The sequence below is a fragment of the Alosa pseudoharengus genome, unplaced genomic scaffold, assembly GCF_046254945.1.
Source record: "Alosa pseudoharengus isolate Yale_2024_CS ecotype anadromous, Long Island Sound unplaced genomic scaffold, YU_APseudo_1.1 YU_APseudo_1.1_scf_13, whole genome shotgun sequence".
Lineage (NCBI taxonomy): Eukaryota > Metazoa > Chordata > Actinopteri > Clupeiformes > Clupeidae > Alosa > Alosa pseudoharengus.
Window position 1 is genome coordinate 15,929,422 of NW_027468598.1, and position 11,679 is coordinate 15,941,100.

The following is an 11,679-nucleotide window of genomic DNA, read 5'->3' on the forward strand; positions in this document are numbered from 1 at the left end:
ATATACTTACTTATACTATACTTAGAAAAAGGTCCTATGGTTAAACCAATCAACATTTGCCATTCTTTTTGGAAATCATGGACTCATCTGGGCTAAAGAGGAGCGGGCCTATCCAAGTATCCAACCTTTCCATCTTGTTTTAGCGCTCAGTTCCAAACCTAACATCTATGATGGTGTGGAGGTGCATTAGTGCCTACAGCATGGGTATGTTGCACATTTAGCCAAGCACAATCAATTCTGAATGATGCATACAGGTTTTGAGCAACATATACTGCCATCCAGGCAATGTCTATTCCAGAGAAGACCATGAATGAAAACAATGCCAAAATGAATTCTGCATACTGTATTTAAAAACATGACAAGGAATACCCCATACTGTTGAGCAACTGAAATTCTGTATCATGTAGTAATGGTACAACATTTCATTCTCAAAACTCTAGCAAATGTTCTCCTCAGTTCCTAACATTTACAGAATTTTGTTAAATGTGAAGCAGCACAGTGGTAAACATGCTCCCGTCCCAACCTTTTTTGAAACATGTTGCTGGCATCAAATTCAAAATGAACATACTGTATATTTCCGATAAAATAGTCCAAATTTTTCATTTTCAACATTTGATAAGTTGTCTATGTCCTTTTTGCTACTAAATATGGGTTTACGAGACTTGTATATTATCACATTCTGTTTTTATTTGCATTTTACACAATGTCCCAACTTTTTCTGTTTTGGGGTTGTATATTTACAAAATGATTTCAATAAAAAAAACAAGATTTACAGGATTATGGTTTTGTACATTCTCAAGATACATTCTCATTACAAGAAATCTAACCATTACAACCACTGCAACCATACAACCACAACCATAACATACACAGCCTTCCTCTTTCAAACAAAACACACTCAACTAGCCAGCCCTTTCTCAGAACCCTAATTAAAGAACTGTTGCAGTCCACCTGATATTTATGTCTCACTGGCATCGCTGCAAACCAGACAAAGCTGTTTAGTCCAGTCCGGGCATCACCGGAATCTCATTAGTCCATCCATGTAGACACTTGTTTACATGGCACAGGCCAAGCAGAGTACTACTAATGCTTGGGCTGGCAGTGGCAGTGGGCTGGCCAGTGAGTGGCACCTGGTCTAAAAAGTGGGCAGAGTGAATCCTGCCACTCCATGCTGAGGAAGTGGCAGGATTAAATGGCAGGACAAACAAGCGGCTTACCGAGAGCAATCACATTAATGAGCGCAGCCACTAAGCAGCCTTAGCTCACTAGAGTAGCACTGAAGCAGCGCCGTCAAGCAGCAAAAATTCAAAAAGGCACAGCGCATAAGAGCCCCCTGATGTAGGTCAGCAGCACAGGACAAGGGACAAGACGCTCTGATCACAACATGATAGGGCAGAGGATGGAATGCAGAGATAAGTTCAAGGCCTTATAAAAAATATTCAGCATAAAACATTGTACCACATATCAAAACAGGCAAGGAAAACAATAACTGGCAGGAAACAGGCAGAATAACAATGACTGCAATAAGGACTGTATCTTGGAGAAATTAGTGACACAGCAATCATTCATACTTTTCTATTTGAATACAAAATAGTTGCAGGGCAGGGGTTTTTTTTGCTGAAAATACTACACAGTGACATATAATGCACACACCACACAGGGAGTCATCAAGACTGACACATAAACAATGATGTAGAATTCATATCTACTAAATACAGTTCATAATAAAAGAGGGGTCTACTCTAAAGGCATATCTGTTCAGCATGTACTTAGTTAATTAAGCATTTTTTTATGACTTATGGTTTGTATATTATATTAGCTTATTTTCATTGTTTATTTTCATTAGTCTATTTCTTCCCAATGGAAGAAACTAGACTGAATTCCGGTCAAATCAGGTTTCGAAGCGCCTGGTCTGTTTACGCAACTATCTGAGCAACATTCTCACAGAGAATCTGCGGTCATAATTTTCAGTACTGGACCTTGTTGCCAATAAATAATATAATGCCGCAAATGAGACTGAGTCTATATTTCAATATGCACAGTTATAGACTTCAATTTTAAAGGCCAAAAGGTAATATCAGTTTAAGGAGAATTTAGGACATTATTTGGTACAGTGCAATTGATACAAGGATAAAGTAAAAAAAAAAAAAAATTAGACAAACACTCTTGCACAAGGCCTTAATCGCAAGGGATCAATATCAAGGGACCAAATATGTTTATGTGAGATGAATCGGATATGCCGCTGCATAGTCAGAAAGACCATCTGCAGCTGCCCCTGTACTTGGATAACAAGACAGACACTCTTTGGCCTTTGGGTGGAACCTTTGTACCACCTAGTGGACACTTTTATAGTTACAACACTTGACTGAAGAAGATCAATAAAAACAAAAAAAGAAACAATGCAAATAAAATGCATTAAAATATGATCACATATCAAAAACTATAATAAAATTAATTGAATATCCCAGGGATATTCAACCCAGGAATATTCAGCCCAGACATCCCTTCTGAAAACAAACATGTCCACACCCTTATTGATCTTGGGGTGTATCATATTGACATTAACTGCCCTGGGAGTCTGCGTTCTCCTCTCCAACTGGGTTTCCATGGCTGCAGGGATATCCAGCCCCTTTGTGTTAAGTCCAGCTATGCCAGAGCATAGCAATGCACTGAGGAGAATTTCAACCTTTCAAATATACATCCAGTGTCCATGTGGATAAAATGCTATCAGCATATTCCCACAGTGGCCTGGTGGGAGCTGATAGTCGGGAAGCAGAGAGCAGGGCAGACCGAGAAAGTGTAGAGTGTGTGTGTGTGTGTTTGTGTTTGTGTGTTTGTGTGTGTGTGTGAGAGAGAGAAAGAGAGAGAGGGAGAGAGAGAGAGAGAGAGAGAGAGAGAGAGAGAGAGAGAAGGCTCAGATGGATGGTAAACTTGGGAATGCTCTGGAGTGGATAGGTTTGCTTTGTGTATTGGTGCTTGCAGATCCTTATGTGTTCTTATACAGGCCACACATAATCCATGTGGTGATAGTGCTTATTATCGGGGTGTGCTGACACACACACACACACATATATATATAGTCCATGGCACCAATGAGGAATGAGGAAGTGCTCCAGCATTCAAAGGTAGTGGTCCTAAAACGCTCTTCAGTTACATCAGCTGTTACAACTAGACCCACCATCTGAAACAAACAAACAAAACAATCTTGTTAAATGCAGCTTCCGGACATGCACTGTCAAAGTGTAAAGTGTCAAAGTGCAAGACAAAGATGTACAAAGAAATACTGCATTAGTTTGCAAGCATGGGAACACTGATAGCTACGATAGTGTTTAAACTGAAAGTGACTAAGTGGTATCAAAAAAGGAACTGTACACTACATTATACACAAATGGAAACCAATTTCTACAATCTGCAGTTGTGGACACTATCCAAATGCCTGGCTAGATAATGATTAGTTACGTTACACACAATAGATAGTTGGTCGGCTAAATACAACAACCATAACCATAACCCCTCAGCTCACCCTGTATCCTGACTGAGGTGGGGAGTATGTACAGGGGATCCCCACCACCCCTGGTGTCCTGATCATAGAGGTGTTGGCGCAGCACACTGGAGACCATCTCCTGGCTCAGGGTGTAGCGCTGCAGCTGGTCAGAGTCCAGAGGCATGTGGAAGGCCAAGCAGAAGTCAACGATCACGCTGCCATTCCTGTAGGGAGGACGGGCCGAGTGAGTCAGCAACAGAACATGGCCTTGGGAGATGTGGAAGGGGCACAGAAAGGGAACTGTTCCGCAAGATTTAAAGTTTGTCATGTTTGAGTATGTGTGTGTGTGTGTTTGTGTGTGTGTGTGTGTGTGTGAGAGAGAGAGAGAGAGTGTGAGAGAATACAGTGTGTGTGAGAGAGTGGATGAGTATGTGTGTGTGAGAGAGAGAGAGTAGTGTGTGTGAGAGAGTGTGTGTGAGGGAGTTTGTGTGTGTGTGTGTGTGTGTGTGTAAAAAATTGTGTTTGTGTGTGGTGAGTGTATGGTGAGTGTACAGAGATGTAGAAATAAGTATGTCTGTGTCTGTGTGTGTCTGTAGCTGCTTTCAGACATGTCCTCCGCAGTATATGCAGAGCTTTGTCAAACGGAGGTGAGACCCTTCGGGTGATTCGGATATGATGCTAGCATGCTGACATTATGCTGTCATGTGTGAACGACACCATACGCACATTAACAGAATCTCCGTGTGGTTGAACAGGTTGAACGTGGTTGAACATGCACATGACACAAGCTCATTTACACACTGTCCATCGGAAATACTAGGAGGGGAATAGTGTAACAGCCAGCTAAGTTCGCAATTCCAAATGGCCGGTTATGTTGGCCCAACCGCTTGACATCCGCAGAACATGCGGACTTACACGTAGGTCTGAAAGCAGCTTGTGTGTCTGTGTGTCTGTGTGAATGTATAAGTCATTCACCTTAATGTTTTGATCCTTGCGTGTCTGAAGTATCGTGCAAGGGCATCGGAGGAGTGGTAAAAAGCATTTATCTAAAAAAAAGACACAATGAAAAAACAAAGTGACAGAGAGCTGATAAGTAGTTTCAAAAGGAAGACCATTTACAATAGAAGCCTTGTCTCTGGCGTGTCTTATGGGCTACTAATGGAATTCCCCAGAACAGATCCACATGTGAGAACAAATACACACAGAGACGTGTAACACTCACACACTGAGGTTAAGTGTCAGACTCTTTACTGGAAACTCTTGACTTTGCACAGGCTCATGTGAAAACTGTCCACATCTCAGTCTGACACTTACTTCTCCTTCCCTGTTATTTTAGCTTCTGCCAAGCTTCTGTATGCAATTCATTTTAAGAACTCTTCAGCGATCTTAATTTAGATTAGACAGACATCTGGAGATTTCCATAAATCAGACCTACTGTATATAGCTTATTCATTTCTATCTGTAGTCTTCACTCTGTCTACTGATGGACTAAAAACAGCTAACAGCTTTAGGTTGAACTTTAAACAGCTCACTGCAAGTCATAGTATACAAACAATGAACCTGCCTGGCTGACCAACATATAAAGGAGTGCAGGGACCACATTTATTGGACATGGTGTTAGCACTAATTGGCTTCCTTCTGAAACTCCTGGCAGAAAATGTGACCAGACAGCTGATACCTTGTCTTGCAATTGTGTGGCAAGGTCATGCAGGGCAGTGGTGTTCCTGGAGAAGCTCTGGTTGACACTCAAATTTCCGTTGAAGATTCGCGGCACCACAAAAGAGCTGACATCATACTTCTCATCTAGATCCTTGTAAAGCGCTGATGAGACACACAGACGACAAAAAAAACCTTACACACGATAAAAGCCAATCACAGTCTCAAGACGCATTCTTCAACAACTATGCATTACACTTTCCCTTTCACAATCAGTTCCATATCAAGTCATGAAAGTCTGAAGCCATTTGGCCTATGATGCTAACCATTTTACCATTACATTTTTTTACCATTTCGTATAGAACGAAATGTGGTCAATCTGAAGGGTTGTGTTGGGTTTTACAATGGCACTGAATGCAATTCATCCAATCATAATGAAGGACCGGAACTATCTGTTTTAGAAATTTCATTATAACCCTGAAGCCTGCAAAATAACACAATGCCCATGTATGGCAGTAGCTTCCATCTGATGCCTACACTCAGATTATAATTTATCTAGTCATAATGATTCACTCCCTGACATGCTAAAATGCTGATTATTTTTAATGGATCATTATGAATTTAAAAATCTTATTTCATATACAGATCAAAGAAGTCCTCCTGTTACATGCTGTATATTATATTACAGCCACACAAAACCAGTGAATTGCCATTTTTTAAATCAATTTTAAGAACCCGGTACCTATGTTGAGCCCGATGGAGAGGATTATCACAAGGACAATGACAAGCAGGAGTATGATGAGGACTATCCACAATTTGAGCCCGCACACCGGATTATTCAGCTCCTTCTTTACTCGCTTCACAGCAGACTCAGCCTGGAGAACACAAACAATCACCATGAATGAATCAACCGGTCCTCACAGCCCCTGCAGAGAGCAGTGGAGAAGGAGACCAGGCCCAGGCGCAAATGCACCACATACAGTCATGGCTGAATTTGTTGGTACCTTACAGACCATTGAAAAAATGCTTAATTTTTTCCTTGAAAGTAATTCAAAGTAATATTCTCATGTACTGTATAGCTGCATGCCTTTGGTTTTTAACAGAGTAAAGCAAATAATGTTTTGTTCATTTTACATGGATGTTCCAAAATGGCCCAGACAGATGTGTTGGTATCCCTAAAAAAGCTCATAATGACTATTGCCAATCTATCGGTATCTGCGTTTGTAACGGCCGATAAATATTTTAAAATTAAGTAAAGGACAACCAACTAGTGATCCTTAGCATCCTAGTGATCCGAGCATTGGTTGAATGGGGCAAGCGAATTTGATAGTTGGTGTATTTGTGAAATATAAACGCAGTTATTCACAACTGCATTACAATTTTCTTTTTGACGGTCATTCCATACATGTTCTGACATGTAGCTAAGGTAGTTCTCTGTGGTCGCACATAAGGGGCTTACAGATAGCAGGTGGTGGCATGCACTGCACTCGCTGCTAGGTTGCACTGGGTTGAGTGAATGGGTCAAAGATTTGTGTTGTGCTTGCTGCTGGGCTCATTTCAAAATAGCAACACAATTTTTTTAGCTACACAAAACATGGTTGTAGCTAAAAAATGTGGAATGTGCAAGAGTGGCAGAGCAGCAAAATGAAAAGATGAGTAATAGGAGTAATGGGAGCATATAACCCCCCACCCCTACTCGGGGGTGTCCTAATTTTGGTCAGTGTTGCCTCATTTCAGAATCTGGTTGGTAGTTACCCTTATTCAATGTATTTTTGCACAGAACCACTTGACAAGCGGAAAAAACTGGCATCCCTTATATCCTCTAGCTGGGTCCCTTATATCCTCTAGCTGGGTTGCAGTTGCAGTGTAGTTTGAGCAACATCTGAGGCACGGATATGATGGAGGCAGTGTGGCTGCTTTAACCTGCTGGTTACATGGGCTGAATGAAGATGACCCCCCCCCCCCCCCCGATTAGGAATAGGCTTATGACCAAAAATTGGGTTCTTTCTTTCATTTCAGCTATAACGGTACAGTAGCTCAACCAGATGCATGACTGAGTCTGTAGCCATGCAGATACTTTAACAAAGGCATGAAGAAGAACTATGAAGTCAAACATGCATGCTTCACATGCAGGTAAATCAGAGCTGAGAACTACTACCACAGCACTCCAATAATTACTTGTTGGCAGGCCAGTTGGTTAGTGTGATTGCAAAACATAAAGCATGACCTAACCCTGACCCTGCGTGGTGGGTCATAGGGGGTCATTTACAAGAACAGCCATGAGGCAACACTGTCTGGATGATCGAATGATACAGTTGTGAAACTGCATATGAATTCACTCACCTGACACCCATGAAGAGAATAAATACCACACCCGGTACCACAACAGCATGCAGAGGCCACATGGAAACATTCGACAGGTGAGGTGACACATCCAAGAATTTACGACGTAGCCTGTAAGTGCCCATATACTGTATACTCCTTTGTAGTTATGATGGGAGTTTCAGAGTACAGGCATGATTGGATCATCGCAATAAATGCTTAATAATAAATAAACTAGTTAATAATTTGCCAATGTTTAAACACAGGGGACCTTCTGTGTATACTACACAGAGGATTGTTTTAATTACACGCTCACTTGAGTTTGAGCTTTGTCTGAATGCTGCGCTTGAGCAGCAGTTATTTGCATGCAAAGTCAGATCTCTGCTAGTGGGCTCTCGTGCAACCACAGGACCACACAGCTCCATGCCTCTTTACTTATTCTATAACACTTTAAATATTCTCTTTCTCTCTCCCTCTCTCTGTCTGTCTGTCTATCTCTCTCTGTCTGTCTCTGTCTCTCTCTCTCTCTCTCTCTCTCTCTCCGTCTCTCTCTCTCTCCGTCTCTCTCTCCAAAGCAATCCTCGGCCTGATATGAGTGATCATATACTGTGTAGATCAACCCTTTATGAGCACTTAAAGCGCTATGCTGTTTAGATGGCTGATGCAGATAGCATATAATGACTGGGTGGCCATGGTGATACTCCTAGGTGAGGCATGGCTGTATTTACCTTTGTAACCTCCGGAACTGCAACACGGACAGAGTTGTCCTCCACTGGACTAGCTCCATCCACATTGTTGCCCTCGTCCTCCTACAGAGAGAGAGAGAGAGAAAAAAAAGAGAGGGGGGGTGGTCACTACAGATGTGTTCATAGATCTACAGTTTCAGGCTGAGAGCACCAGCTTCAGTTTCAGGAGGGAGGGACAAGTTAGGAGGGACAATGAGGTGTCTAAGCTGCTCCTAATAGAGTGTCCTATTATGTACAAAACACAAAGCTGTTTTCCAGCACCACGCCGTGGTGGCAACCCCAAAGGGCACTAGCATTCTTCCTAAACCAGACTGAGCCTTCAAGCAGACCGTTTTCATACATTTATCAACATCTGGACACGGAATGGGGACAAAATAGTTCAGAGGATTAAACTCGGCTTTCAGTGCAACAGCAACAAAAACAAAACAAAATCGCAAAACAGAAACTGGTCATGTAAATACCCGGCTGTAGACTGTACAGCATTTTGCATTTCAGTCTTGCCGTTTCTTTTCAGATAGTAAAATCTCTCGAACCAGGGTGGCATAACCTGTTTGGAACAGGATCGAGCAAGATGTTGCACTCCTTTTGATTTCTCAGAACATACACATTAAAGCCACTGGCCTGCATCTACATTCCAGGCTTACTGCTCCAAGAGAAAATATGCTGTTTACTGAGCCATTTGGTTTCAGCATTCTCTAAGACAGTCTCTGCTAACCGAAGATTATAATGCATCTGTCAAATGTTTCATTTTTTAACTCTGTCTGTAAGGGACTCACTAATATGACAACAGATCCAGCACCATTTGAATGTAGACGTTTGTTACAACCTCCGTGGCAAACACCACTGATAAGGAAACTCTGCTGGGTTTGTAAGTTACAGCCTTAAAACAAGTCCAAGAGTTGACCATTAACCACATTTTAAGAAACATGTGACTGCACAAAGGTTTTCCTGTCTGGCAGCAACAAGAAGCGGTTACATACAGTATTGAGTGCAGCTAGAAAGTACTTCTTTCTGTTTCTGCAGAGAGAAATACACACGAAAGGCAAAAGCTTGCGACATTGGGGGGGGGGGGGGGGGGGTCCTGACTGCTTACCCTCCTTCATCCAAAGAAAGTCATAGACAGGTTTGACACGCCAATCCAGAAAAACGCAGCCACTATGAAAGGCTGGAGTTTGTTGGTGCTTGTTGGAGTTTGCTGGGACAGTGTCAACTGACAGATGACTAAGTTGAGTAATTGAATAGAAATGAAAGAGTCAAGCTGGAAGGCTGTTCCTTGTTGTGTTTATGTCTCTGAGGAAAAGTGGACATCTGTAATGGTTTCCTGTCACTTGGCCCAGTCTAGTAAAATCCAGTACAAGTGAACCGTGCCCAGTGTGAGTATGCCCTAAGACTCTAAAATAAATGGAGGAAGCTGATGTTCATTCAACTCACATTTTTTCTATACTACAGCAAACATATCCACAAGCCTACTGTTATTAGGCTGTTAGACAAATACTGCAACCTATTCAACTAATTTTGTACCCTTCACATCATTACTCTATTCTTCATTGCCATCAGTTTATATATTTGATTAAGGAAGCATATAATGATCCACTTAGAATGTCCAGTGCTAGCTATTTGTTTGTGATTAGTAATGTTCCCATCTTTCATGCTGTGCTAAGGAATTTTATGTACAGATGTATGCACCAATTAAAGAATACAATTATAATATAACTATAACATAACCTACTCCCTTCATTGGAACACACACAATGAGTTTCAATTACTGTGGAAAGTCATTTGTTTGTCTGTGCATGTCTGTATGTATTCTTTATGCAATATGTTGTATGAGTTTATATCTGGACTTTGAGTCCGTAAATGAAGTATAATCCACTTGTGGTGCAGACTTACCTCTATATCAAGCAGAGAGCTTGTCTCTGATACTGCAGCAGGTGTGTTTGGAAGGAAGCCTCCATTCCCTGATGCTACCTGGAATTTCCAATGATTTCACTTATATCAATTAATAGCGTATAGTACATGGGGAAAGAAATAGATAACACGGTAGAAAAATGGTTTCTAACCAAATGGCTATGCAAAGTCTTGCTCCAGTTTAATTAATGAAAAGCTATTGTAGGCCTACTACACTGTGGTCCAGTATGTAATTGCTCGTAGCCTACAATGGACTGCTAATTATTTCAAGATGTCACTGAGTTTCATGCCATTTACAGAACTCTGTATTACTTTTGTATTAGACTACTTTACCGACCTAGGCTATCTCCATTTCGACATGGACCATTGATAACAAGATACTATGCTATGGAAACAAACGTTTTCAATGACAATGGCTTCACACATTAGATTACAAGGAGCGAATATAACTGTCCTCAAAATTAAGCTATAGGAAATAATAATAGCAAACACCTACGGACGTTGCACGCGCAATAAAATAATCTAACTTAAACCGAACGACCCTGGTTAAGAAACGGGAAAAAAGGACAGGGCTTAATCATTTAGTTGTTTTAAAGAACAAATTGAGACTTGAGGCCTACAAACCTGTATCTTGTCAACTGTTTCAGCGGAGATATTATTGTTTTCCAAGGGTCGTAATTCCATTGAGTCGCCCATATTTCCTAATGTAGCCGACATCCAGCCAGCCAGGGAACACACCTTTCCCCCACACACACCCGGAACTACAAAAGCGTGAATGCCAAAGTTAACACCTGAGATGCAACGAAACTTTATCCATCGTCCAAGTTTCAGTCAGCGCTGTAAAGCGAGTTGCAATTTTTTTTTTGTAGTAGCCTGGTGTGTTTTTATTATGGGCATCATCCCTTGATTTTCGACCATCTAGGTGAGCTTCACTCGAAGAGCTTAGGCCTACAGGTAAAATGACGTGGGAAGTTCTTCTTGGCCGCGTAGAAGACGCCTTCAGGGAAACTGCAATTCCTTCGGACAAGTGCAGTCTATGACGCATCGCGATGTCAGAGGAAGTGGGCCAGCCTGCACGCTTTAACATTTCATACACATTGTAGTCTAGCAGCCTAGACCACACTGAAATTAAGCTACTAATAAACACAACTATATTTAAAGGGATAACAACCTTCCTCTCGAGATCATTGGCGAACTGCCCAGGTGACTGGTATGTTCCCAGTTAGTAGACCTATGCAAAACACACTCCCTTCGATAACATGAAGTCTCTGAGGAACTGTGGTGAAAGCTGAAAAGGTCGTTTACCTCATTTTGTAAACTTCAGTTTCACTCCCAACTCCCACAATTCAAACTTTGAACTTAGACTAGTCTACTCTAGGTTGCGAAATTGATTCGCAAGTGGATTCCTAAATGCCTTGACTTCCTTCTTCTGGTCGAAACTGGTATTGTATGAGCAGTCACGAAGGGAAGATCAGCCTGATATGGACAAACCATTTTGTAGCAGGTCAGCAACAATGTCAAGGTTTCGTGATCTGTCTGTGATCTGATCTGTTACACATTGAG

At 41.6% G+C, this 11,679-nt stretch overlaps 1 protein-coding gene across 1 annotated transcript; it reads right to left on the reverse strand.

The window, feature by feature from the left end:
• Nucleotides 1-662: 662 nt before the first annotated feature.
• c15h3orf52 (chromosome 15 C3orf52 homolog) lies at nucleotides 663-11,319 on the reverse strand. The gene is made up of 8 exons (XM_076282276.1): nucleotides 10,741-11,319; nucleotides 10,099-10,176; nucleotides 8,191-8,271; nucleotides 5,883-6,015; nucleotides 5,163-5,305; nucleotides 4,460-4,530; nucleotides 3,524-3,708; nucleotides 663-3,181 (listed from the first exon to the last, which is right to left on the reverse strand). Exons 1-8 carry the CDS (start codon nucleotides 10,831-10,833, stop codon nucleotides 3,156-3,158), a joined length of 810 nt encoding a protein of 269 aa, XP_076138391.1. The 5' UTR covers nucleotides 10,834-11,319; the 3' UTR covers nucleotides 663-3,155.
• Nucleotides 11,320-11,679: the final 360 nt, after the last annotated feature.

Bases quoted from the DNA above. Each gene is read 5' to 3' on its own strand.
- c15h3orf52 (XM_076282276.1), bottom strand. From the start codon at position 10,833: ATGTCGGCTACATTAGGAAATATGGGCGACTCAATGGAATTACGACCC. The intron at 6,016-8,190 runs GTAAATACAGCC...TGTGTTCTCCAG, and splicing joins CAGTTCCGGAGGTTACAAAG to GCTGAGTCTGCTGTGAAGCG. The intron at 4,531-5,162 runs GTATCAGCTGTC...TCTTTTTTTTAG, and splicing joins CCACACAATTGCAAGACAAG to ATAAATGCTTTTTACCACTC.